The 26,493-nt window shown below is 38.2% G+C and overlaps 2 protein-coding genes across 4 annotated transcripts in view; both read left to right on the forward strand.

The window, feature by feature from the left end:
- POLR3B (RNA polymerase III subunit B) overlaps positions 1–26,493 on the forward strand; it is an 89,810-nt gene that overhangs the window by 57,921 nt on the left and 5,396 nt on the right. For all 3 annotated transcript variants that reach the window (XM_081957644.1, XM_081957645.1, XM_081957646.1), the window contains exons 21-27: positions 531–689; positions 1,104–1,221; positions 1,901–2,043; positions 13,004–13,107; positions 14,633–14,799; positions 16,306–16,419; positions 17,446–17,619. In XM_081957644.1, the coding sequence (XP_081813770.1) occupies positions 531–689; positions 1,104–1,221; positions 1,901–2,043; positions 13,004–13,107; positions 14,633–14,799; positions 16,306–16,419; positions 17,446–17,619 (979 nt within the window). The remainder of the gene's footprint in view (positions 1–530; positions 690–1,103; positions 1,222–1,900; positions 2,044–13,003; positions 13,108–14,632; positions 14,800–16,305; positions 16,420–17,445; positions 17,620–26,493) is intronic.
- Positions 1–26,493, forward strand: part of CRY1 (cryptochrome circadian regulator 1) — a 301,323-nt gene that overhangs the window by 39,668 nt on the left and 235,162 nt on the right. The window lies entirely within an intron of this gene.

A 26,493-nucleotide genomic window follows, 5' to 3' on the forward strand; every position in this document is an offset into this window, starting at 1 on the left:
CGTTATTTAAACCTGTTAAATTACATAAGATAGTACGGTCTAAAATGTAGATGTTTTATTCTAAAGACTGCAATGTTCTTTCAGAAATATGCATGTAATTTAATTCTCCAATTTTAACAAATTGTGTATTTAGCTCTTTTGAAATGTAGCTATAATGAAGTTTTAACCCCTTTGAAGTTACAATTTTAATGAAAGATTAGAAATGTCTTGTGACACCTTGAAGTCACTATTATGACATATTATTTCATTGTCATAAGCCACTACATTTCTAACAATACATTTTGGTTCATGCCATATTAAAATTATTATAAAATCAGTATACTTGAATAGCTTGAAAAAAATCCATTGGACTGCAGCCATAGTCTCTAAATTGTCCACCATTTCAGCATATTGTGCATTGTTTCATAAACAGCTATCCAAGCAACTGTTTTCTGTACTATGGATTTGTATAGTATATTTAAAACATAATCTGATTCTCATTTTAGATAACCCTAATAGTAGTTTTGATTGATATATTTGTTTTCTTTGAGGCTTTGGAAGATGCCTTGTATACAAAAATGCTAAGTGTACTCTCAAGCGTTACACAAATCAAACATTTGATAAAGTAATGGGGCCCATGCTGGATGCGGGAACACGCAAACCGATTTGGCGGCATGAAATTTTAGATGCTGATGGTATTTGCTCTCCAGGTATGCATTGTTTTCTTTTTAAAAGCATTATTAGTTTGAACTACTGTTTTTGTTCATTTGCTACTGTCAAACTCAATCCCAAATCTGTAGCCTTTGTCTCATAACATGAGGAATAATAGTGACCCGATTCAGTGGAAAGCTTTTTTGTTGTTGTTCTTGTTGTTTAATTATGTACATTCATGGTATATACTGGATGGTTTAGCAACCTCTCAAAAATCAGTCCCTCATTTTTCAGTGTTTTGCTGCCAAATTTTGGTGACATGATATTGGTTGACTCCAAGGAGCATAAATAAGGCACTTGGGTGAGGCCTAGGGTCTCAGGTTATAACACAGCCTCCTCCTCCTTTCACCATTTGAGATAATGAAAATAATTCAAACAGGCCATAAACATCTTATTTCTTCATATACTTACAGGTGAAAAAGTGGAAAACAAGCAAGTGCTTGTGAATAAATCAATGCCCACAGTGACCCAAACCCCTCTGGAAGGGAGCAGCGTATCTCAGCAATCTCAGTATAAAGACGTGCCAGTAATGTATGACATGCTACCTTATTTTATTTCTGCTGAGTTCTGGAAAAGAAAATAGAAATTGGCCATATCAGGCATACCAGTTACTAAAAGGGCTCAAATGTTTCGTTTTCTTGATAATGTCACATTATATATATTACCTTGTTTCCCTGAAAATAAGACCTCCCCAGATAATAAGCCCAATTGGGCTTTTGAGTGGATGCGCTAAAATAAGCCCTCCCCAAAAATATTGCAACACAGCAGCAGCCATGAGGTGACCACACTCACCGCCTCCTGCACCTCAAAAATAATAAGACCTCCCCGAAAATAAGGCCAAGCACTTATTTCAGGGGGGGGGGGTCAAAAATAAAAATAAGACCCTGTCTTATTTTAGGGAAAACACGGTATAAGGAAGCTGGATTTCAGCTTGTTTCAGTATTTTTTAATATCTAAGTTCCTCATGGGTCCTTTTTGTTCACTCTTAAACTATAAATGGGCAAAGAAACTTTTCTTCGTTTACCATTCCTATTGTTACTGGTTTCCTATAGCTGTTTCGAAATTGCTTTCACTATTGAAACTTTGCATGAAGCAGTAAAATTGTCGCTTGAAGTTAAAATTTGTAAACTGTTTTGAAGGTGTCTAGTATTAATTAAACTCAGCTGCCTTTTTTTCTTGAATTAAACTATGTACATTTTCTGTTCATTAGTTACAAAGGTGCAACTGATTCATATATTGAAAAGGTCATGATATCTTCCAATGCAGAAGATGCTTTTTTAATCAAAATATTGCTAAGGCAAACTAGGCGCCCAGAAATTGGAGACAAGTTTAGCAGTCGTCATGGGCAAAAAGGTACATTTATGATGTTTTAATGGTTTCAACTTAATAAAAACATATATCCAGTTGTTCTTGGCATAATAGCAGAGCAGAGTAAGTAAAATAATATCATTCTAAGTGCCTGGATTGGATTCAACTAGAATTTTAATCTTCTGCTTCTGGAAAGAGCAAATCTGGTTGCATAAATGCTGCTCTGGTTCTTTAGAAGTTTAAAACTGAATGGCTGCTGCTCTAATGAAAAAAAAAAAGCAATACGATGCAAGTTATTATATTTTGAAATCAATGGGTAATACTGCGAATAAATTCACATGCAGTCATTAAAAATACTTGTGTCTTTTTCCTCTATTCATGATGGAGGCATGAGAAACCACTAACAGAAACTGTAAAACTCTAATAGTTAATTAGGTGTATTTGAAAAAATGTGAAAAATGATCAATTTTTTAATTAGCTGATTTAACATTGGATTTTTTAAAAATCCATCCCCGCTTCTTTAAGGTGTCTGTCTGTCCGTCCATCCATCCATCCATCCATCCATCCATCCATCCATCCATCTATCTATCTATCTATCTATCTATCAAACTATGCTTTTCCTATTCGTTGCAAGTAGGAAAATTCTAAAGTAGAAAGAACTCACAGTCATCATCTCTCAGTGTAGCTTAGTACAATTGCAAAGATAAAATGCAGTAAAATGCTAATAATTAAATCAGAATAGGGGGCATAAATAGTGGGAGATGGGCAAGCAATTTTTTCATGCTCCTGTGATTGTAGGTGCTGGAAGGATGCCAAGTGCCTGAATTTTGATCATGTGACTGCAGGGTGTGATACAATAACCATAACTTTAGGCACAAGTTGTAAGTCTATTTTTTTTCAGCACCATCCTAACTTTAACTGGTTAGAAATAAATTGTCATAAGTGAAGGACTCCTTGTAAAGACCACTACTGAACAAGGTTTGGGTTTTTTTTTCCCTATTGCTTTTAGATATCAGGTAGATAGATACAAATAGTTGAAGGCAGATTGAGCAGTGATCCTATAAGTGCCTTATGAACATTGGTTTGTGCATAAACATGTTCATGTACTATCAACCATCCACATACAATGAAACTTGTGCAGCCAGAAGTGGAGAAGTCTTCAGTGCTTTTCATAAAGAGATCTGGGGTTTGACGTGGTTTCCAGCTACTTTCAGGATCCTCAATATTTCACATATTATTTTCAGTGCAATTGAAATTGTGTACTTGCATATCTCAATCATAGACCCATGGAAATATCACTAATGAGATATATCTAGGTTTATGACTCATAGCTCTTGAGCAATAAATTTCCACAGCCCATCCCTTCAATTTACTTTTTTGGGTTCTTCCAATTTGGATATGTCAAAGTTGTTGACAAAGAATGTCAACAAAATGTAAATCCCTGCCAATTAAATCCGTTGTCGTCAGAAAATAACTAATCTTTCTTTTTCTATCAGGACTTAGAGGTTCTTTAGCTTCTTCTTTCTGTGCTTTTTCAATTGAATTTTAGATTTTGTGTATTGATAGCAATCTCCACAATTCAGGAAGTGCTATACACGAACTGGACACATGTTGAAATGTACCTCTAAAAGGAAACAGCAGCTAAATTTTGACTACAATTGTTAGAGTGCTTTGGAAATACGTTCCCTATAGTTAGAAAGTTGGAACAATTTTACACTGGATAAGTCAAAATGTGTAAGTTCTAAACTTTGGAATTTAAGACTTATGCAATCTTTGACATTTCACAAGCTCATCCTATTAGTGTAACAAGTATTTTAGTGAATATTAATGTTCAGATTTATAAGTGACTTGAATGACTTAAATTTTCATTAGTGTTATCCAGATAATTTGGGAAAAGCAGAAGTAGCCTTTCGTAAGCTGTCACCTTTCAGATCTGTTGACCATTGTTTCTCAACCTTGGCAATTTTAACTTTCAGAATTCCCGAGCCAGCACACATCTTAAAATTATTAAGATTTGGAAAACACTGTAGATTCCAGATTTGTCAGATGATTTGGGACGGCAACTCCAGAAATCTCAGCCAGCATATCTAAAAGAGTTAACAACCCAACACATTCTGGAAAATATTGGCATAGGAGAACAATTTGGTAGACATCATCCTTATTTTTTTTCAGTTCACCCAAATTTCAATCATTTTTAGTTCCAGACAAGACTGAGAGATAATTTCAGGCTTTCATATTTCTTACATCTCTCTACATTTCCAGACTTTCTTTTCCTTCTGCAGGAATCCCAGTGAAAGGGAAAAGTTAGAGTCCTTTGATGTGAAAAAGCAATCTATCACTTCTCTGAAAGACCGGTCTCAGTCTCTCATGTGAAAAAGGATTAACACTACTGACAAAGGTCGTGCAAATCACAGAACTAAACAGTAGTGCTGAGCAGTATTCTTCAAGTGGAAGAACTGTATTTAAGCAATGTGGATAGGAATGGCAAACAGAACCTGTTTTAATAGCCAAAGATCCCAGATAAAGGCTTAAACCTTTCTTGAGTATCCACAATAAAAATACTTCTAGAAACAAGGCAATGATTTTACATTCATTGATATTATATTTATGAAAACATTCTGTTGCAAAATGATGTGTTTATTTTAGTGCAGAATATACTCTATTTGCAATATTGACTATGTCTTACTATTAATAAATAATGTAAAAAGACATTTATAAATTAACTTTAAGGCCTGGTCTGGCACAGAGACATTTTTCTTAAATCTATATGGCATTTTCCCCCTTGAATTGGACACCTCTGAATATCTCTTAGTATTTGTCTTGAATGTTTTTATACTCCTTTTCAACCAACAGACTCCCAAAACAGTTTAAATAAAACAAGCCAATTAACACAATCCTACAAACGCTTCATTTAAATTAATGCTTTACTAAGTTTCTCCCAGATAAATATGCATTCTTAAAAAAAGAAAAGAAAACTGGACTTCAAATGCCATTAGAAGCATAAATCAAGTGATAGACAAAATCTGATCTGAACTAGTAAAAAAATCATGCTGGTTGATTATTATCATAAATGTTCTAATAAATACAGTTTTCTATAAACAAAATCAGAAGGCACCACTACCAATGGCTGGCATTTAATGGTCAGCCACTCTTATTCTATAAATTGTTGATTTAATCTAATATGCACTCTTTATCCTTGAGGCATGTGTGGGTTTCTTGTTTAAAAGTTTGGAATTATACTTAATAAACAAAATACTACAAAGAGCAATGTTGGATTAAATTAATCTTTATAAGCTAGCAGCCTGTTTTCAAAATAATGTGGGGCTAGAAAGACATGAGTATATGCATGCACTATACACTATATTATCCAAAAAGTTCTCTAACATTACAGTTAACATATACTAATGCTAACAAGAAGCTACTGATAGCCTTACCTTCCCTGATTTACTTTACTCTATACTGGTAGATGCAATTTCATCTTTCATAGATAACATATTGCAAAGTTTAGCAATGCAGACAAGTGAGGAGATAGTTTAACTACATTCACAGAAAGATGCAATTCTATTTTGGTTCTTCGCTACCCAAGATTATTCCAAGATCTTGAATCAGGTTACATTTCCTAAAGGCCTTACAAAATCATACTGAGTTAATATATAACCAAATATCATTCATTTTTTAAAAAATTACTCTGTGGCAGTTTAAAGCAAGTCCACTCAAACCTTCAAGCTTTTTGTCATATTTTCTTTAACAAGGTATTTAACTTACTATTCTATCATCAAATGAGCATTTTGACCGAAGAAGCAAGCAGGTAACCTTCTGACCCTTTTCAGTAATTATCCCCCCTTTACTTTTCCCCTTCCTACAGTGTATTTTAGGATAAAAAGCTCCTATTTTTGCTTAAATTTTAAAACCATTTTTTTCCTGAAGGTCATGATTAAGTTCCCTATATGTATTTTTAAGAGTATTTCTTTTTGTACAGTAACTGCTTGTAGGAGCATTGTAAAATTGTCAATCAGTTCTTTTTGTCTTTTAGCCTATGCAAATTTATCACATCAGGCCATTCAGCAGCTCATGGGAAACCAAACTATAAAAGCACCTCCTCTAACTTGGAATGGTTTTAATAAAGAGGCTAATCAAGTTCCTTATGTATTATTTATTGGTTAAAATTTGTTCTGTTTATCTAAAATCTGCCCAATGAGATGACAGAACAGCAAATTATTCACTATTGAAAAATCAATTGTTCTCTGTTGGGGGAATTTATGCATATTGGCAAAAAGTTCCCACTAGCTGGAAAACCATTGGTTTCTGGGGGGTTTTCATACCCAAGTATAGCAATAAACTGGATTCCATAAATATACCTGTACTGTTCTAAATTAAGTGAAAAAAGGGAGGACGGCTATGAAGATTATCATGAACTCTTAATACTAATTGGAATTAATAAATTTCTAAGGAATATGTGTTTTAAAATATTTTAAAATATATAAACGTCTGCATATTAAGTTAAAAGCATTTGAGGATATGCTTCAGAATTTTAAGAACAGAATAGTGGGAGATGCACTGCAAATTCTATGTAATAAAAGATCTTCTGTTGAACATGGTACATAAAGTTTTAAAATTACACTAAATATCTAGAAGATACTGTCCTAATGGCAAGTTCTATTTTTAATCTTTTCAATAGAAACTGATAATACTGCAGCTGTGGCTTCTGATCTTTTAATTGTGGCCTGGCCTACGTTCTTTATACTGTGAGCTTAATCGGGGTTTAAATGTCATAGGATTATTTGTCTTTCTGAATTTTAAGTGCTTTACTATTTAGTTCCATGGGTATCAGTTTGTTCTTGCTGCCTTTTTTGCATGGTTACAGAGTAGTACAGATTTTAACAGCTAAAAAAGAAACATTATAAACATGAACTAATTTTGGATTTTGTGCATGGGAAAAATTACAGAGTATTTAGGCTTGAAAAACTACGACTTCACACACACTATCCCAAATCAGACGTCTAATTAACAACTCCGCATGTGCAGCTTTTCTTATATAGAACAGAAAAGTTACTTTGGAGAATGGGGTCATTTTTGCTGTACCTTTCTTTAAAAAGAACTACTTTTTCCCAATAACTACATAATACAAATTATACATAATATAATTTAATAATATAATACATAATGCAAAACGATGCAATAGGGCACTGCACACCAGAACAACTAGACACAAGGACAGTTTTTTCCCGAATGCCATCACTCTGCTTAACAACTAATTCCCGCAACAGTCAAATAATTTACTAAGATTGTATTACTATTATTCTTCTCTTCCTTCCAAGTACCTATCTGTTTCCACTTATGACTATAACCATGTTGCTTGTATCTTTAAAATTTATATTGTTTTATTTGTTTCCTAGTATAATTTGATTGCTTAGTAGTAACCTATGACTATCACTAAGTGTTGTATCTTATGATTCTTTTTTTCAATAAAAAGTTTATTTTCAAACAAACATAAACACACAAAACATATAACATAAAAAACCTCTTCAACTACATACAGTGTGTCGATTGGTTGTAAAATCTTTCTCCGTCCTTTCCATAGTCATCACTTGAGCTTTATCAAAAATCACTTATTGTCAATCAAATATCTTTGTATACAAGGGGAGGCGGGGCTTGACGTCGCTACCACACGACACGCAATCTTGGGGCTCCAGGATTGCTGTCGATATCTCTGTTGCTGGACGATCATTTTTGGATCTAAACCGTTCTGAAGGAACGGTGATAGTGAAGGGCATGTCCTGCTGATCTTAGGGGCTTCGCAAAGCCCCTGATTGATCCAGGAGAAAGCTCTTTTTGCCGGCTACAAGAGAAGCAGTCAATATGGCTGCAGAAGGTTGGGACAAGCCCCTGATATGGAAGCAGCACAGGAGACACAGTGTGTCGAAATTGTGAGAAAAATCGTTATTATTAGAGAAGAGAAAACCCAAAAGACTCAGAGTTAAAATAAAATTGAAGACAGAAGGAAACAAGCGGCGAATTTACCCTGGTTGAAAACTATCGTGTTATGTTTTTCACTTTGATTTTGTTTGTTTTTTATGGATGGACTTTTTGCAAATGCCTCTTACTTACTGGCCTGGTCTTTTTTTTCCCCTTCTTCCTCTATACTTTTCCCATTTTTTGTGTTTGTGGATTAAAAGCCTCTTTCCTCGCAAGGCTCAGCCAGTAATCTTTAAACAATTTTTTTTTCTCCTTCCGGAGAAAAATCCTTTCCGGAGTTCGGAGTTTAGAAAAGAGAGCCAAAAACAGAGGGAAAAGATGTAACACTGCCATCCAGTGGCTAGAGGCTTGGCAACATCTGATATTACAAAGCTATCAGCTTGGTATACTGAAAGGGTCAGTGGAAGAAACTTCACTGAATTTGTTTGAAACCTAGCAAAAGCCTTGGATGTTTTAGTGGCAGTGTTTATAACTTGGAAAAATGGCACTATATGAGGAAGAAAAGGAACTAACATTGCAAAAAATTATGTTAGAAATTCAAAAACTCTTAATAACTACAGAGAATTGAAAAGAGTCTTGAATTTATAGATCAAAATACAAAATATCAAAATACAGAAAGTACGGAGGTAAGAGTTGAGAATACTTATAAAACAATGATGAAATTTGAGGACAGAGTTCGAAAAATTACAGAGACATATGAAAGTGATAAGAAAATTGTTGACATTGACGGCAAATCGAGTGTGGAGGGAAATGATAAGTGTGGAATACGGAAAGGAGAGATTGATGAACTGGAAGTCTATCTCAGATGTCAAAACATATATGAAGATAGGGGAGAAAATTTGGCAGAAACAATGAGAGTAATTTCAGCAGAAGCACCAGTGATAACAAAAGTCAAGCAGATGAAAGGAACAGATGGAGGGTTTCGAATTCTTTTAAGATATCCAATGAACAACAAGTTATCAAGAGAAGTCCATATAGGACTTATCAAGAAAACACTTAGAATACAGATTCTACAAATGGCAAGAGATATTGGACTGCACTATTTCTGGAAGGATACAGGATGATGAAATGAAATGTCACAATAAAATTTAGTTAAATGTAGTTAAACTTTGAGTATTATGTATAAGATAAAGTAATAATAGCTATAGTCAAATAAATGATCAATAATTATAATAAAACATTTATATATACTAGATTGATAATATGGCATTTTATATAAACTGTAAGTGAGGATGATGGTGATGATGTTGAAAAGCCTTTTTATAAAAGATAAATAATTCTATATAGAATAGAATATAAAGATGTAATATCATTGGATGATTTCAGGATGATGTAATGAAATGCCATAATATAAATTTACTTCAAATTTAATATGCCTCATTTAAAAAGGATGTAATAATAGCTATGCTTAATGGAAGTTTAACAATTATAATAATTTGTATAAATGTATATTAGATTGATGAATCTAATAATGGAAAAAACATGGAATTGAAAATTATTAGAGAATGTTATTAATGCTAAAATAATAGAATGATTTAGAGTAGGATACAAAAAAATTCTTTATTATTGGATATATTGAAGATGATATAATGAATCATTATAATATAAATGGATACATATTTAGAATACCTTGTTCAAAATGGTGATAATTTTGAAAACAATAGTGATAATTAAACAAACGAAGTATCTTATGATTCTTGATGAATGTATTCTATTTTATTTTTCTTTATGTACACTGGGAGTATATGCACCAAAGACAAATTCCTTGTGTGTCCAATCACACTTGGCCAATAAAGAAGTCTATTCTAATTCCAATAAAATTGTACCTTTGAGATATGGAGGGGCTGTCAGAGTATAACACAATCATGGCACCTTAGTGCCATCTCTTGAAATGTATACATATGTTTCTATGTGATAGTGTGGCTATTGTGTGAGACCAGGAAAAGAGATGGTTTCCTTAAGCTACGTCACCTTTGAAAGCATCTCTTCTGCATTTGATCTGAAGAGCAGCACATTTAAATAAAGGAGATTGTTTAATATAACCATTATCCTAGCCACAGGCATATTCACCAATGTCAGTTCAGAGGTTCCAAGACTAATTGTCCTTGATTTAAATAACTTTTCCCTTATCAGTCAGGGTAACATTTCATATCTCGTGAGTTTCTTTTAAGTGCACAAAATCATCTATCCTTGAGAGCAATAAAAAGGACAAATGAACTCCTTTCATAAAAAAACGTCAAAATATTCTTAATTTAAAAGTGTGCTTCAGATTTTGCTTTTTGTGTTAATAGTCAAATAACCAGTTCTGTTTTTCATCAATTATCCTCTGTTGTAATAGTTGGAATGGGGGCAAATATTCATAAAGTGTGCTATACAAAGACTTATTTGTCAAAACATAGATCTTAATTCTGTGCTCCTGGAAAAAAGAGAGTACCATCATCAGAAATCAGCGGCATGCAAAATACATATAATCTATTGATATGGTACTCTAGTTTATAATGAGCATTATATTGAAATAGAAATCTGGTGTACCTACATATAAACCTGATTTTCTTTTTTAAGTATAATTGATAGTATGCACGTGTGCTTAAAATTACATACCATTGGTTTTGAAAAAAAATTGCTTCCAAAACACTGAAAGATAGTGTTGCAATATAAAACTTTGTTTTTTAAATATAATGGTTGTCCCCTTTAGCTATTTTTTGTACATATTCAAAGTTCTGTGCGTATGTATATATAGTTAGGTAGTGGAATAATTCTTCAAACATTCTTATACATAGAGTAGTTTTTGTGTCTCAACTTCGACTTTTGTTGTAGAAATTGAAAAGGACTTATTTTTCTGTGTTAGAAAGCCTTTAGTATAAAGTAATATGTAAATCTGGTAGTTTAAAATAACATTTTAACTTAATAATGAAGCAAATATATTCTTAGACTGAAAAAAATATTGTTAGCAATCTAGAGACAAAAAAGCAGGTCCTATTGATCAATTCTTTATAAATGTGTATGTTTTGTTAGGTTTCAATGGACTAACTTTTTAGAGTTTGATTAGAATTACGAATTTTAACTTGCCTCTGAAAATAGGAACTTTTAAAGATGTCTTGTAAAAGTAGTGGTTTCTTTTCCCCCCCCTTGAGTCTTTCTAAATATTTTGTTTTAACGTCTAATCTCATTATGCTTTCTTTGTGTTTAACTTGTATTAAAATCTGTCAGCTATGACTGGTCTCATAAGCACAGTCAGCGGACCAGAATAAGTTAATTATTTACTTGTGTCACTAGTGCTCTTCATCTAATGAAATGCACAGCTGTGTTAGATCTGCAGTTGGACGTCTCGATTCCATTGTTATACAAGTCAGCAAAGGGTAGAAGCTGCTATGATGGAGAGGCCTCTGTTCTTTCTGCTGTTCTGCCTTTCTGTGTCGATTTCATGGATCTTTTATCATTCACTTTCACACAAAACAAACAACACAGTGGCTGTCTGCTATGGGAACCGTCTTGGCATATAAAAGGGTTTCAGTGCCTGAAGTAATTTTAAGTCAGCCCAGATTTAATTTTTGCCTTATAGGTGCCCTTTCAGCATAATAAGACCAAGCAAGTTCCTAGAGAAGGGAAATGTGTAGCTTTGACCAAAGTGGACCAGTCTATGCGTTCAAAATAAATAAATAGCGGCTGTGTGAAGCAGGTGTTGAATACTTGATGTACATAGGAACCAATTATCTTGGTAAACATCCCCTGTATCTGTATTTCAATCTCTCTCTCTCTCTCTCCCTCCCTCCCTCCCGCCCACGGCCTATCATGGATTACATGCATTTTCCTCATGGCCATTCATTTTTATACATTAGCCATTGATCTACTTGTACTTATCAAACCTCGTGGTAGTTCAGTTGCTTCTTTTGAAATAAATGAGTTTCAACTGTTTTTGACAATCAATCTTACCAAATTAAAATCCGGATCACTACTTAATTATGAATTAAATTGTATAGACTGCATAGACAGGTTAAGGTATTAGAGAAGAACTGAATGACCTTGGTTCCAAGTTCACTTTTAAGCATGGAAGCTCACTGGGTGTCTTAACGCCAGTCTCTGGTCTCTATTGGGAGGTTAAGAATGAAGGGAAATCATCATGTAAACTGCCTTGAGGAAGAAGGACAGGCTATCAATCTAACCACTAAATCATTTTTTAAAAAATGATTTTTGACTTATGTTTTCCCTACTCACTGTGAGCTTAGTTCTTTGGTTTATGTTCTGATCAAGTCCCAGGATCACTATACTATACTTCTTTCCCTTCAAAAGTAAGGCAGTTACCATATTTTTCGGACTCTAAGATGCACCCCCCCCCCAAAAAAAGTGGGTGGAAATGTCTGTGTGTCTTATAGAGCAAATATTGCAGTGGGGGGAGAGGGGGTTGGTGCGGTGCTGATCAGCTGTTCTAGGCAGCAGGGATTGCCGCCACTGCTGCCCATTTGCTGGCAATCCCCGCCGCCTAGAACAGTTGATCAGCGGTATTATGGGAGGCAAATCCAAGCACCAATCAGCTGCTCCAGTGTTTCCCGGCAGCGGCAGCGGCTCAGCTCGGTGGACCGGTGGTGGGTGTAACAGAGCAGAGCCCTGATGAGCCACATGCCAGGACTACGATAATGTGCTGAAGCTGACCAGGCTGTTTGCTGCTAGCGGATACCAGACGGATGCTGGGAGGCAGAGGCAGATGTTTTTTCTTGTTTTCCTCCTCTAAAGCTAATGTGCATCTTATAGTCCAGAGCATCTTATAGTCTGAAAAATACGGTAGTTGACTAAATTATTTTTAGTCAGCTCTTTATGACTACTAAGTTTTCTCTAGGTTAAGACCTCATGCGCGTAAGAATATTTTTGTAGGAAATGTTTTAACACTATTTTCTAACATAAAACTTAACATTTGCCCAATAATTCTTCACTCAGGATAGGAATTGGACTACATAAAAACATAGTATACGCTATCGATCTGATGTACAGTATGAATTCTTTGCTTTTCTTTGAAATATGCATTCTGTTCTAGGAGTCTGTGGACTGATTGTACCTCAGGAAGACATGCCATTTTGTGATTCAGGAATCTGTCCTGATATCATTATGAATCCCCATGGCTTCCCATCACGTATGACGGTATGTAACAGTATACACTTATAACTGCGTTTCATTTTGATGGATTTTTTTAATACTAAGTTGTTATCTTTTTTAATAGATTTGTCTATTGGCAATGTCAATTCCCATATTCTACATTATTCTTCATAGGGTAGAGCAAATGTGCGGCCCATTATGTATCTTGAAAGCCTGTGCTTTTCTATTCGCTAAAAGAAACCGGTTTGCTCAATAATATTTTCCAGGTTTATGTTTATCTATTGCAGGGGGTGTCCAAGCTGGCTGGGGAATTCTGGGAGTTGAAGTCCACAAGTCTTAAAGTTCCCAAGTTTGGACACCCCTGATCTATTGGGACCTTTACATTCATTATTTATCAGTAATGTGTATCTCCATAAAACAGTTGGAGGCTGCTTTAGTGGAAGAATCTGGTAAAAATGAATCTCTGCTTCTCTTAGTTACTGCTAGCATGATCAAACATAAATGTGTTGGATTCTGCATTACGTAGCCTTTGTTAATTGCCTTCTGCCTAATTCGATTTGTTGCTTATAAAACATTGGTTAAATGTCAGAGAGGGCTTCCCAGGTTTCTTGTTGTCTGTCTTGGTTGATCAACCCCAGTTCATAGTTTTGCTTTAGCTCACTGATTCTATACTCCTTTTTAAAAATGGTAAAGAAATATAGCTATTTGTACATCATCCTCATCTTTCTTAGTTATATTGCCCAAGGAGAATGGATAAAACTGTGTGGAAATAGAATAAAAGAATACAAGATGATGTAGCTAAATATTACTGCCAGCACCACCTTTGTTTTGACCTAGGCTTCCCCAGCAGCCGAAGCCAGGTTTCGTCCCGATAAACCCCTTTTATTTAATTTACAGTGAATTCCTCTCCAGCAAAGTGTTTCCTCTCCCACCGTCTTTCAAGATAGTTCACAGTTACCAACCTTTATCAGGCTTGGAGAGTGGCCAGGCCGATATCTTTCAGATGCCTCAATACTTGGCAAGAATGCAGGAATGAACTAATTGTCTCCATGCATACACCCCTCCCCTTTCACTCGTCCTTTACTCCCTATGAGAGGGGCCATTCACTGTCCACCTGTGGCCTTACTCCTAAGTCAACCCTTGTTCCTTAGCTGTTTCCTTCTTCTGACAACTCTGCGCATGCACACACTGGGAACAGGCTCCAGCTGTTCATCTGCCTCACTGAAGTCTGATTCCGAAGGCATCTGATAACTGTGAGACTACCCTGGCCCCATCTCTGCCTGCGACACAGAGCCCTCATCAGAGCCTTCCCCAGACTCCGGGACTGGCCCATGTTCCTCCCCAACCTCCTCACTGTCTAAATCTGCTGCCAGCTCCACTGGCCGCTGGCGGGCCACAACAATCTTGGTCAGACCAAGTGTTCTCTCTGGCATTCACTAAACATATATCAAGAGCTAAGATACCTTAAATACAACACTTCCATTCTTCTCTTGTACCTTAAGTACAATACTCCACTACCTTATCACAGGTTGCTTGTGGTGAAACATTATCGCTGTTCTGTATTGCCCAGGTAGGAAAACTCATTGAACTTCTGGCAGGAAAAGCTGGAGTCCTAGATGGCAGATTTCATTATGGAACAGCATTCGGTGGCAGTAAAGTTAAAGACGTATGTGAAGACCTTGTTCGTTATGGCTATAACTATTTGGGGAAGGATTACGTAACATCTGGCATCACAGGGTAAGAAGCCCTTGAAAGGGTATTGGGCAGTTCCAGTTTTTAATGCATCTGCATGTGTTGAAGATACATGTAATGATAACGTGTGCTAAATTTTATAAACTATTTCAAAAGGTTTTTTTTAAGCCCTTATCCCCAAATCATCCCACAAAACAAAACAAAACTTTTCCTAGTTGGGAAGTCTTGTTTGCTAATAATATTTTGCTAATGATATTTTCAAGGCCCTTGGTAGACGTTTTATCGGAGGAGTTTAGTAACCTTCTAATGTATAAAGTCTTATAAAATATAATATTGGAGGCAGGTGTTAATCAACTGGGGCTTTTTTCTCTTGGAGCTTTTGTGAATTATTGAGTCAGTCTGGCAGAGCTGACTGATCCCTGAGATTCCTGCTGTGTTGATTAAACTATCTTCGGAGTTGTGGTGTTCAAAGGAATATGAGATGTCTTAAGAACAGGATGGAGCCATGTGACAGTGTGTCTTTATCTTCATTCTGATTTTAAATTTCTTATTCCCTCCTCTTCCAAAACCAACGTACCATTGTCACTAACTTATTCCAAGTATGGAGGACTTTTTAAAAAAAATATCTTAAAATCACATTTGATTTAAGGGAAATGAACATTAAAAAAAAAAAAAAGCTGACATGATTTTCCAGACTCAATGCATCTTACTTCAACATACTTAATGAACGTCTGTAATTTGCCTTTGTTGGTTAAAAACTGCTTGTTCTTCCTCTTACGTTAGCAAATTTCAGTAGCCCGCAGTAGGTGGCTTCCTTTTAGTTTAAACAACATTCTATTTTAAGGCCTTAAGCTATATTTTTGTGTGATTCCTACCATAGAACGGTGCCACTGATTTGCAGTAATATTGATCAAGAGTTTGGACACTAGACGCTTTCCTCAGAGCTCAAGTTGTCCACCCCTATGTTGTACTTCTGTGTGCAAGTCAGTAAAACAGATCCTTTAAAAAAAAGAAAAAAATAAACTTTTTAGGAAAATAGAAGAGTTGGTGATCTCAAAAAAGGGAAGGAGGGAATTTGTACCGCATCCCACAATAATGGGGAGAAGGAAGAGGGAAAATTGAAGCTGTCCCCATTGCTGCTTCTGCTGTTCCTCTTAACACTTATTTCTCCACTTATTTTTACATTTTCAGGCCCTCCACTTTGGTAGCTACGCTAAAAGTCGTTTTCAGGAATTTCCTTCATGTAAAAAAAAAAAAAGGAACTGAGCTAGGTTTCTTTTTCTTTTCAGATAACAATATTCACCTTTTATCAGATACTTGTTTTTCTCTCTTAATTGAGTAACAGTTATGGTTTTGGCTTCTGTGGATGGCACTTGGTTAAGACGTAATGAAGGGGGGGGGGGGACCTCAAGTTATCTACCATGCAGTTTTTTCCATATGTGGCACCATTATTCTGGATGCCAGTTATTTTAAAGTCATGTATTTTTGTAAAATTCTGACGTGCATAATTTTACAGTTCAATTCTCTGCTTTTATGTAATTTCCTACTCAGGGAACCCTTAGAAGCCTATATCTATTTTGGCCCCGTGTATTATCAGAAACTGAAGCACATGGTGCTGGACAAGATGCATGCAAGAGCTAGAGGACCCAGAGCAGTTCTTACCAGGTATGATGGAAACAAGGACAGAAATGTACAAAACAAATAATATATAACCGTGATGGCAAACCTATGGCACACATACCCAAGTGGCGCACAGAGCTATGTCAGCTGGCAGTGTCACCCATTCCTCTTCCGGGTTTCTGGTGCACATGCACACGCGATGATCAGCTGGTGTGTGTGCGGCAGTTCCAGAAACCGGAAGAGCTGGTCTTCCGCTTTCCAGAGTGAGCATGTGTGCCGGCCAGCTAATTGGTGTGTGCGCATGCGCAGCAATAACTGGAAAACTTGCTGGCTGGTACACATGCGCGCGCCGGTAACCAGAAGTTCATTTTCCGGCACGTGCATGCCCCCTGGGCAGTTCCTCTTCCTGGTGGCCCAGACAAGCACCCATGGATAAGTGAAGCATGTGCGCCCGCGAGAAGTGCTCCCTTTTTGGCCCTTGGTGCTGCCCGCCTGCACACAGGCTCCCTTTTCGGCACTCGGTGTTACACCAGTGCACATTTTTCACATATATTCCAAATTGTTTTCAGTTATATTACTGGTAGTTACTATTATTTCTTAGACTCATGTCTTCCACTTCCACTCAAAGCTTATAATCCCTTGTGGGGTGCAGTGCTAAACAAGGAAGTTGTTAACTGATGTTTGTCCCATTTTGCAATCTTCTTGCCATCTTTGTTAAGCAAATCATTGCGGTTGTTAAGGGAATAATGCGCTCATTAAGCAAATCGGGCTTCCTCTATTGACTTTGCTTGTCAGAAGCCAGCTGGGGAAAGGTTACAAATGGTGATCACATGATCCCAGGATAGTGTGACTCGAAAATGCGTGCCAGCTGCCAAGCGCCCCAATTCTGATCACGTAGCCATGGGTCGCAAGTGTGAAAACCAGTCGTAGGTCACTTTTTCACTGCCATTGTAACTTCAAACAGTTACTGAAAGAATGGTTGCAAGTCGACGGCTACCTGTATACATATTGCTGAATCATAACTGCACGTGTCGCTGGAAATAAAATAATTACAAACATCTTGATTTAAAGGCAGCCCACCGAAGGCCGATCCCGCGATGGAGGACTACGTCTGGGAGAAATGGAAAGAGATTGCTTGATAGGTTATGGAGCCAGCATGCTGTTGTTGGAGAGGCTTATGATTTCAAGTGATGCCTTTGAAGTAGATGTCTGTGGCCAGTGTGGATTACTGGGCTACTCTGGCTGGTGAGTAGACAATCGCTTGATAGTGTATTTTCTTTTTTTTTTTAATATACCCTACTTTTTGGAGTATAAGAAGCACTCCCACCCACCCCCACCTCCAAAAGAGGGTGGAAATGTTGTTGCATCTTTTACACCGCATATGGCCATTTTGGTCCCCCGAAACCCCATCCTGCGCATCTGTTTTTGCCAAGAATGCATCCATTTTTCACAAAAACAGGAAGCACAGAGGGTTTGGGAGGCCTTCAAAGTGCTCCTGGGGGCGGGAGACAGCAAAAATGGCATTCATGGGGGGTTTGGGACACACAGAGGGTTTGGGAGGCCTGCTCCTGGGGGCTGGAGAGGCCAAAAACTTTTTTTTCTTGTTTTCCTCTTCAAAATCTTGGTGTGTCTTATACTCCGGTGCGTCTTATAATCCAAAAAATACAGTAGTTTATTTATACATTTTCTCTTTACCATTGGTAAAACAAGTCCCATGTTCGAAAATATTCTGTGTCTTCTTTTTCTTTTATCTTCAGTGTCAATCTGTCCATTTCTGCACAGTGTAGTATTTTGTTAATTCTATCTTCTTCTGTAAGTGTTTCCTCATTTTTCCAGGGCTATGCAAATACAATTCTTGCTGCTGTCAAAATATGTAATATTAAATATACATTTCCTTTTGCCATATTTTTCTGGTAATTATGCCTAACAAAAATAATTCTGGCTTATAATCTATATGTTGTTTTAACGTTTTTTCTTAGCATATATGTATGCATTTTTGTCCATTTTTTAAATTTTTTTTGCCTTTGGACATGTCCACCACATGTGATAATACGTGCCTGGTATTTGATTACCGTATTTTTTGGAGTATAAGACGCAGCAACATTTTGAAGAGGAAAAAAAAAGTTTTTACACTCTGCAAACCTCCCCAAAACGGCCCGTTTTTTGCGAAAACAGGCCCGTTTCCCCCCCCAAAAAGGCATGAATAGCCTTTAGGGCGCTTGCAGAGTGCTCCAGGGCGTGCGGGTGGCCAAAAATGAGCAGAAATGGGCCTGTTTTTTGTTTTTAAAAAACGGCATGGATAGCCTTTAGGAAGCTTATAGAGTGCTCCTAGGGGCTGGGGGGGGCTAAAATTGAGCAAAAACCGGGCCTTTTTTGCTCATTTCTGCCCTCCCCAGCCTCCAGGAGATCTCTAAAAGCTTCCTAGAGGCTATGCACGGCCATTTGGTGACGGAGGCGGGGGGAGGCAAAAAATGCTGTATTTAGTGTATAAGACGCATCCAGATTTTCAGCCTCTTTTTTGAGGGAAAAAGGTGTAATAATGTTTTTAAACACCTTTGCTAATCTCACCGGCAGCAGGTGCCACATTGTTCCTCGTTCGTAGCACCAGGGTGCTTATCTTTAGGATGCAAATAACATAATAATAATTTGATCTTCGGTGCAGGAAGTGATTGGGAACTAGAGTTTCCAAGGCAGGAATGCTGAAAATATAAACAACCACTTAAAATGGAAGTCCCAGAAGACCCTGAGGAAGCTGCTATCACAACAGCAGTGGTGGCCTGGCATTGAGCATTAGCCTTATTGCCTGAAAAATATGGATTGCTAACCTTCAGAGTTAACTATATATCTTTATGAGACCATAAGATTGTCTCATCATTGGGCCAGGGTGGATTTCTTTATAAGATTAAGGGATAATCAAGTGGATAGTTCTCTGACTGACCCAGGCTGATCCTTACTTGGATAGCTGCTAAATTCATGGCTCATCAGAAGTTTAATTTGGAAGATTTTGTCTTCCCAGTGACACCCGTGAGATCCATCAGCTCTGGCACAGCAAGAATACACTGCAGGGTTCCAGACACTGGTGCAAAGTAAGAGTAAGATTCCAGATACTGGATGGAATGAGAGTAACTTAAAGAATGAGTGCACTGAGTTATGGGACAAGTACAGCTGAAGTCTGTCTAGAAACCTACGGAGTTATGGGCTTAGATGAAAAGACATCACTATTCGCTCCTTACACCTGGTGGCTGGCAGGACTCCATTTCTCTGTACATGAAGAGTAGCACAATTACACAGTGAGAATTTGCTTACCATGGAGAATCTGGTATTTCACAGAAGTACTCGGATAAGATACTCTCCTCCCGAAACATCAATACAATACCAAAATTGTGAGGCAGTTTGCCAGCAAAAGCCCTGACTCCTCCTAGGCCAGGGGTCGGCAACCTTAAACACTCAAAGAGCCACAAAGGTCCTAACCAAAAGCCCCCCGTTCAATTCTGGAGCCGAACAGAAGTCTGGTTTCCCCACCATAGAGTCTCCTTCTAGCGCGGCGTCTTTTTTCCTCTGCCCGCCCTAACCGAAAGCCCTATCAATTGTGGAGCTGATTGGAAAACCTACCCCTTGCCATAGAGTCCCCTGGTGTGCCCTGCCCCTCGCCCAAAAACCGGAAGCTCCTTTCAAAATTGTGGTGCCGACTGGAGACAGGGAGCCGCAGCAGAGGGATGGAAGAGCCACATGCGTCTCCAGAGCCGTGGGTTGCTGATCCCTGTCCTAGACAGAATCCATGCCAGGAAATGATGTGGTTATTATTGTCATCATCAAGAGCTCCCAAGGAGAGACGACAAGAAATGAAGCAGAGCTCAGGTTTGCAGTATAACTCACCAATATTTAGGCATTGTGATGGTGCTGAAAATCCAAACTAGTTTCAGACTCCTGATACAGACTGGATATTTCTACAATTCAGTCACTGAGTGCCTAGAACCACCGACATTCCCAAATGAAACTTGTTTTTGTCAGTAGCTCTAAGTGTGGTGTTGGTTTCGAGCTCACAACCCACATACATCACGGTGATCACTTTTGTCTCCCCTGGCTATAATCCTCTGCCAGACAAAACAAAATGCCAGGCAATCACAGGTTTGAAAGGCTTTACTACCATGTTGTAAACTTCCTGATAACAGCTGGTAATGGAGTGAGTGATTTGCCAGAGCCCAACGTTTTAACTTCAGATTTGAGTGGTCAGCAGGACAAAGGGCAGGGGTTGAAATACAAATGTTGTCTCTTACAGTCCAGGGTAGGAATACCAGAGAATTCAATCGGCCAATTGAAATGTCAAGCCAAGGATTTAAACGCTGGGCAAGGAACAAAACTAGCAAGAACCCAGGACTGAAGTCATAAAGTTATTTCAACAGAGGACAAGGGCCTGGAGGTGGTGATTAGCTTGATTAGAGGTATTGCTGTCCTCTCCTCTCAGGTCTTGTGTTGATCTCTGTGTCTCAGCCTGCGTTGTGCTGCTGATAGGTTCTTGGATTAGTGTCCTCCCAAAATCTAGCCCCTCATTATTTCAGCGGCTTAGACTCAGTGGCTACAGGTATCTGATTGACTGCTGACACTTCAGGCAGCCAGTCTGTCAGGTCCGCCTCTTCCACTTCTGAGTTAAGGATTCAGTTGGAGACCATAATATAGGGGTAGGCATTGGGCAATCAATTTTCTCAGGGGCCATATGATAAACCACGACTGTTGTGGAGGGCTGAACCAATAAGGCTGTGAAGGTGCATAGGCACACATGGACATGCCTAGATTGGGGAAAAAAAGCCACCTTCAGAATAAAAGCAACACAGTTGTATTGTGTGCATGCATACACTTATTTATGCTTGATTTCTAATTTCTGATTTACCTCACTTGAACCAGACAGGGGCAGCCAAAGGGCCAGTTATGGCCCCAGGGATGTAAAATGCCCAGGTCTGCCATAGCAGGATGCAAGAGCTACAGAATCACATCTTTACTCTTCATCACCCTTACCTTCGCGTTTTTAGAATATATACTGTAGATGTATTTTGGAATTACATCCACTGTATCTTTCTGAGTATAAGACGCACCTTTTTCTCCCCCAAAAGAGGGTGAAAATCTGGGTGCGTCTTATATGCTGAATGCAGCATTTTTGGCCTCCTGAAACCCCACCCCCTTCACAAAAATGGAGGTGCAGAGGGTTTGGGAGGCTGCAAAGGGCTCCTGGGGGCTAGGAAGGGCAAAAAACGAGCAAAAAGCGGGCTGTTTTTTACTCATTCCCCCCCCCCCAGCCCCTAGGAGTACTCTACAAGCCTCCCAAAGCCTATGCATGCCCTGTTTTTTGGAAAGAAAAAAAACGGGCCTGGTTTCACAAAAAATAGGCCATTTTTTGCTCATTTTTGCCCCCAGCCCCCAGGAGCACTTTGATTGCCTCTCAAACTCTCTGCACGCCCCGTTTTTCACAAAAAACAAGATGTGCAGAGGGTTTGGGAGGCCTGCAGAGTGCAAAACCTTTTTTTTTTAAATTACCAATTCAAAATCTTGGTGCATCTTATACTCCCGGTGCATCTTATGGTCTGAAAAATATGGTACTTCTCTGGACATCTTGTAATACTTTTTTTTTAAAGCCTAAACTTGACAGAGATGAAAAGGTCCATTAGTTGAATATAGGAGCTATACTATAATGTGATTACTTGTACTGCCTGTGCTACAAATAGCTTTTTTTTCCTGGAAAAGATAGGAGAAGCTAGATCAATATCCTCTTTTATCTAAAATTTTATTTATTTATGTAAAGATCAATATAACTACCCTTCTTGCATATCATAACCCAGAGTGGTTTACAAACAATAATAAAGCAATAAAAAGCAATAAAGCAACATAAAAACTCCCAGTGTCCTCATATCCAATAGACAACTTTCTTAGCTTCCAGTGTCTCAGTGTTTGTGGGAAAAGCCAAATCTTCAAGCCTTTTTTGGAAGGGTAGGGTTCTGCCTGACCTGTTCCAAACAGCAGCTGCTATTGCCAAGAAGGCGGGCTGTCTAGGTTCCATTTGATGGCAATATTTAAGAGAAAATTCAGATTAGTTTAGATCCCATGAAGAAGGTTGGTTTATTACAGATTATATCTTTTGGTTGAAGAAGGGTGATGGATGTAAAATTTTAAGAGGAATCAGTTTTTCTTTAGTGACCTTACTGTTTCCATTAATCCCTTTTTACCTGCATTTTACCAATAAGTTATTGTTGTTGTTAGTTGCGACCCCATGAACAATGTTCCTCCAGGCCCTCCTGACCTCTACCATCCTCTGGAGTCCATTTAAGCTCATGCCTACTGCTTCGGTGACTCTATCCAGCCACCTCATTTTCCACCGTCCCCTTCTTCTGCAGTGAGTCCTTCCTTCTCATTAGGTGGCCAAAGTACTTGAGTTTCATCTTCAGGATCTGGCCTTCTAAAGAGCAGTCAGGGTTGATCTCCTCTAGGATTGATCAGTTTGATAAAGGTACTTTAAATGGTGAACCTTTTTTGGCTCGTGTGCCACAAGTGGGGGGAGCGCAGGGGGGTTGTGTGCGGGTGTGCCGCACCCATAATGCAATGCGCGACCCCCCCAGTGCGCATGTGTGCACAACAGGCGTTCCCCCCCATTTTTACATGCTTTTTTTGCCCTCCCCAGGCTCCAGAGGCTTTATAGGAGCCTGGGGAGGGTGAAAAGAGCCTCCCCCGCCACCCCGGAGGCCCTCCGGAGGCTTCAGGGATCGTCCGGAGGCTTCCCTGAAGCCTTTGGAACGCTTAAAACGACCCTCCGAGCAAACCGGAAGTCACTTCTGTCACTATAAAGCCTCTGGAGCCTGGGGAGGGCAAAAAATGGCTTTTAAAAACGGTGAACTCAGCTGGCCAGTGCGCGCATGCCCGCTGGCCAGCTAACAAGGCAGCGCCTCGCGTGCCCTGACAAATGGCTCCGCGTGCCACCTGTAGCACGCGTGCCATAGGTTCGCCATCACTGTCCTAGGCTCTTCATCTGAAAGGATATAACAGTTAGCTTGGGGAAAATAAGAACAGAGATATTAATATCCTTTTCATCCAATTCCGTCCGGCTTCTTGAAAATAATACTAATAGTATACTTTATTATTTCATGTTGTTTCAAGGAAATTGAATAGAGAAGTACTGAGCGGTTACCCAGCCCTCTAAGCCTGAAGCTTCAAGTGATACTATACCCACAAAGATACCAAATTTGGGATTGGAGAATCAGAAGCAGCTTTTTGACCAGTGTAGCTGACAGGAGCTCTGGTTGTAAGACAGAAAAATTCTTCCCTTCTCCTAAACACCATCATTTCTGAACAGATTTTTCAATTGGATTAAACTTTGGCCTTAGCCATGAAGATGATTTCTTTCAATTTCTTCACCCTGTTTTGAAGACTGATCCCTGCCTGCTTCTACTGCGCCATTTCCTTAGGCTAGTGGTGGGATTCAAAATTTTTTACTATCGGTTCTGTGGCCGTGGCTTGGTGGGCATGGCATGGCTTAGTGGGCATGTCATGTCATGGTGAGTGTGGCTTGGTGAGCATGGCAGGGAAGGATACTGTAAAATCTCCATTCCCACCCCACTCCAGGGGAAGGTTACTGCAAAATCCCCATTTCCTGATCAGCTGGGACTCGGGAGGCAGATAATTGATGGGGGCAGGGAAGAGATGGTATTTACCAGTCCTCCGAACTACTCAAAATTTCCGCTACCAGTTCTCCAGAACTAGTCAGAACCTGCTGAATACCTTCTCTGCCTTAGGCCCTTTTAAAATTAACTATGTCCCATTGGTTGGTTCCGTTGTCCCTCACTTAGCTATTACAGTGATACCTTGACAGTCATCGTTAATTGATTCCAGGAAGCATGATGAGTACCAAACACATTTTTGTACATGATATGGTGAGTCACAAGTCACCTGACACTGACATGTTTTAGCTTGTGCATTGAGTAGTAAATAAACGATGAGCACCAGGACAAAATGCTCACGTCAAAATGTGTTGAGTACCAAATTCAGTGAGTTTCAAAGCAGTTGAGTACCAAGGTACCACTGTAAAGTGCCTTGGTCTCTGTTGCAAAAAATAAAGTCAGGAGGAAAGGTCTCATAATGAAATGAAACTCTCCTATGACAGGCAGATGCCAAACCAGACTAAGTAAGGGATGGCATGGCTGCTGATAAGGGAAAAAGCCCAAAGCTTATTTTCTGCTTAGTTAGAAACCCATCCATTTATTTTGAGCCTCTTCATAATGGACATAAAATATTCAGGCTGGTGGGAAACAGAAATTGGCAAAGAAACTATTATGTAAGCTTTTACGTAGTTCTATCCCATTAGTAGCGATCTGACCAGCCCACATTGTCCTATACAAGCATATTAAAATATTTTAAAAGGGCAATCACCTTCAAATTGACTTCATAGGCATATTAATGCAATTTTCTTGGCAATTGTATAGAGGTGGTTTCCCTTTGCTTCTTCCATGATATTATTTTGAAATACTAGTATAGTCTAAAGATCAGGTAGTTTTGGGAAATATAGATTTAGCTTCTAGCTAGGTTCCAACCTGCTTATCCTCTGGAAGTCATGCAACTATAATAAAAAGTTAACTATGGGGCAGATTAAGTGTGCTTATCTAATGTAAAAAGATAACTGAGGAATTATTGAAAGAGATATGAAACATCATCAAATGATAATACAAGTATATTCCTAGAATTTGAAAGGGGAAAATCAGTAATTGCCTTTCAGAGCCAGGTATTATCATGGCAAAAAAAAAAAAATACCAAATATAAAAACCAACAAGAAAGATGGGTAATAATGCAAACTGCAAGGAACAAAGAAAGATGATCTCTGTCAAAAATATTAACAAATGGGGGAACATTAGAAGAAAATAAAAATAGGTAATGTTTAAAGAAGTTTAGAGAAATCTTAGAAAATTTGATCATTTAAGGAGGAGGTATACTCAACTTGTGAGTTATAGATAATAAAAGCAAATGATATTAAACAATTATGGAAATAGCAAGACACCTGCTGAGAAAACTATGAAATGTAAGGGGGGAAATAGTCAATTGTTCCTGGACCAACAAAACAGAAAATAGAAAGTTTCAGGGAAGGAGGAGGCAACAGATTGGATTAATGGATGAGATCAAAGACATTATAGTGTCTACCTGTTGGCACTAATTAGCTCTTTTATAAAACCTAAGATCTCCCATTTTGATTCTAGTTTTTATTTGTGATTGTGAGAAATAATTACAGTACTACAATGAGAAATTGCATTGAATGATTAGGAAATAACAGTTAACATTGGGTATGATTTGCATATACAATTATTTAAAAGAAGTTTGTGTACCGCAGCACACAAAATATAATATCAGAAAAATTACCCAGTGAAAGTGAGACATAAAAGTTCCCAATCTGCCCCTCTAAAGCTGTAATTATGGTGCTTAAAGAGATGACCAGGAGAACTAATGTAAAAAGAAGGTAATTGAAAGCTGTAAAGGAGATGCTAAATACAATGTAGAACATTTCTACCACAGCTATGGCATGAAAGGATTGCATTTCAAACAGGAAAAATGAAAAAAAAAATCTTGCCATTCATTTTGTAGAATATTTAGAAAAGTTGTTTTCTGCGTTGAGTTATATTACTACATAAATGTGGAAAATATGTTCGAAGGAAGTAATTCTGGTCTTACGCTATCTGATGGTGATCATAACCTATAATTGGGTTTGTTATCCAGTTATTAGGTGATTATGTGCTCGGTCTGTCAATAGTAGGAACCAAGCAGCCCTTTAATGAGCAGCACAATAGAAGCAAGGCAATTATAGCAACTCCAGGTCTCTAACAGGCCTTTGCCAGTAAGTCCAGCTTTAGTGAGGAATTGCTGTTTAAATTAGCATGCCTTGGAAAAAAAAACGATAGGGAAGGTAGAAAAGGAAAACATTGGATGTAGGGGTATAGCCTGGAATTAGGAATCGGAAAAGTATTTCAAGTAAAGATGGTATTTGATGCTTCCAGCGGTACTTGGATTGAATGGCACTCAGATTGAAACTGTCAAGGAAATGGCAACCAAACTTTGAAAATTCAGCAAATGTCATAATAGCCAGATTTAATCGTA

This window comes from Natrix helvetica, assembly GCF_964273705.1.
Source record: "Natrix helvetica genome assembly, chromosome: 6".
Lineage (NCBI taxonomy): Eukaryota > Metazoa > Chordata > Lepidosauria > Squamata > Natricidae > Natrix > Natrix helvetica.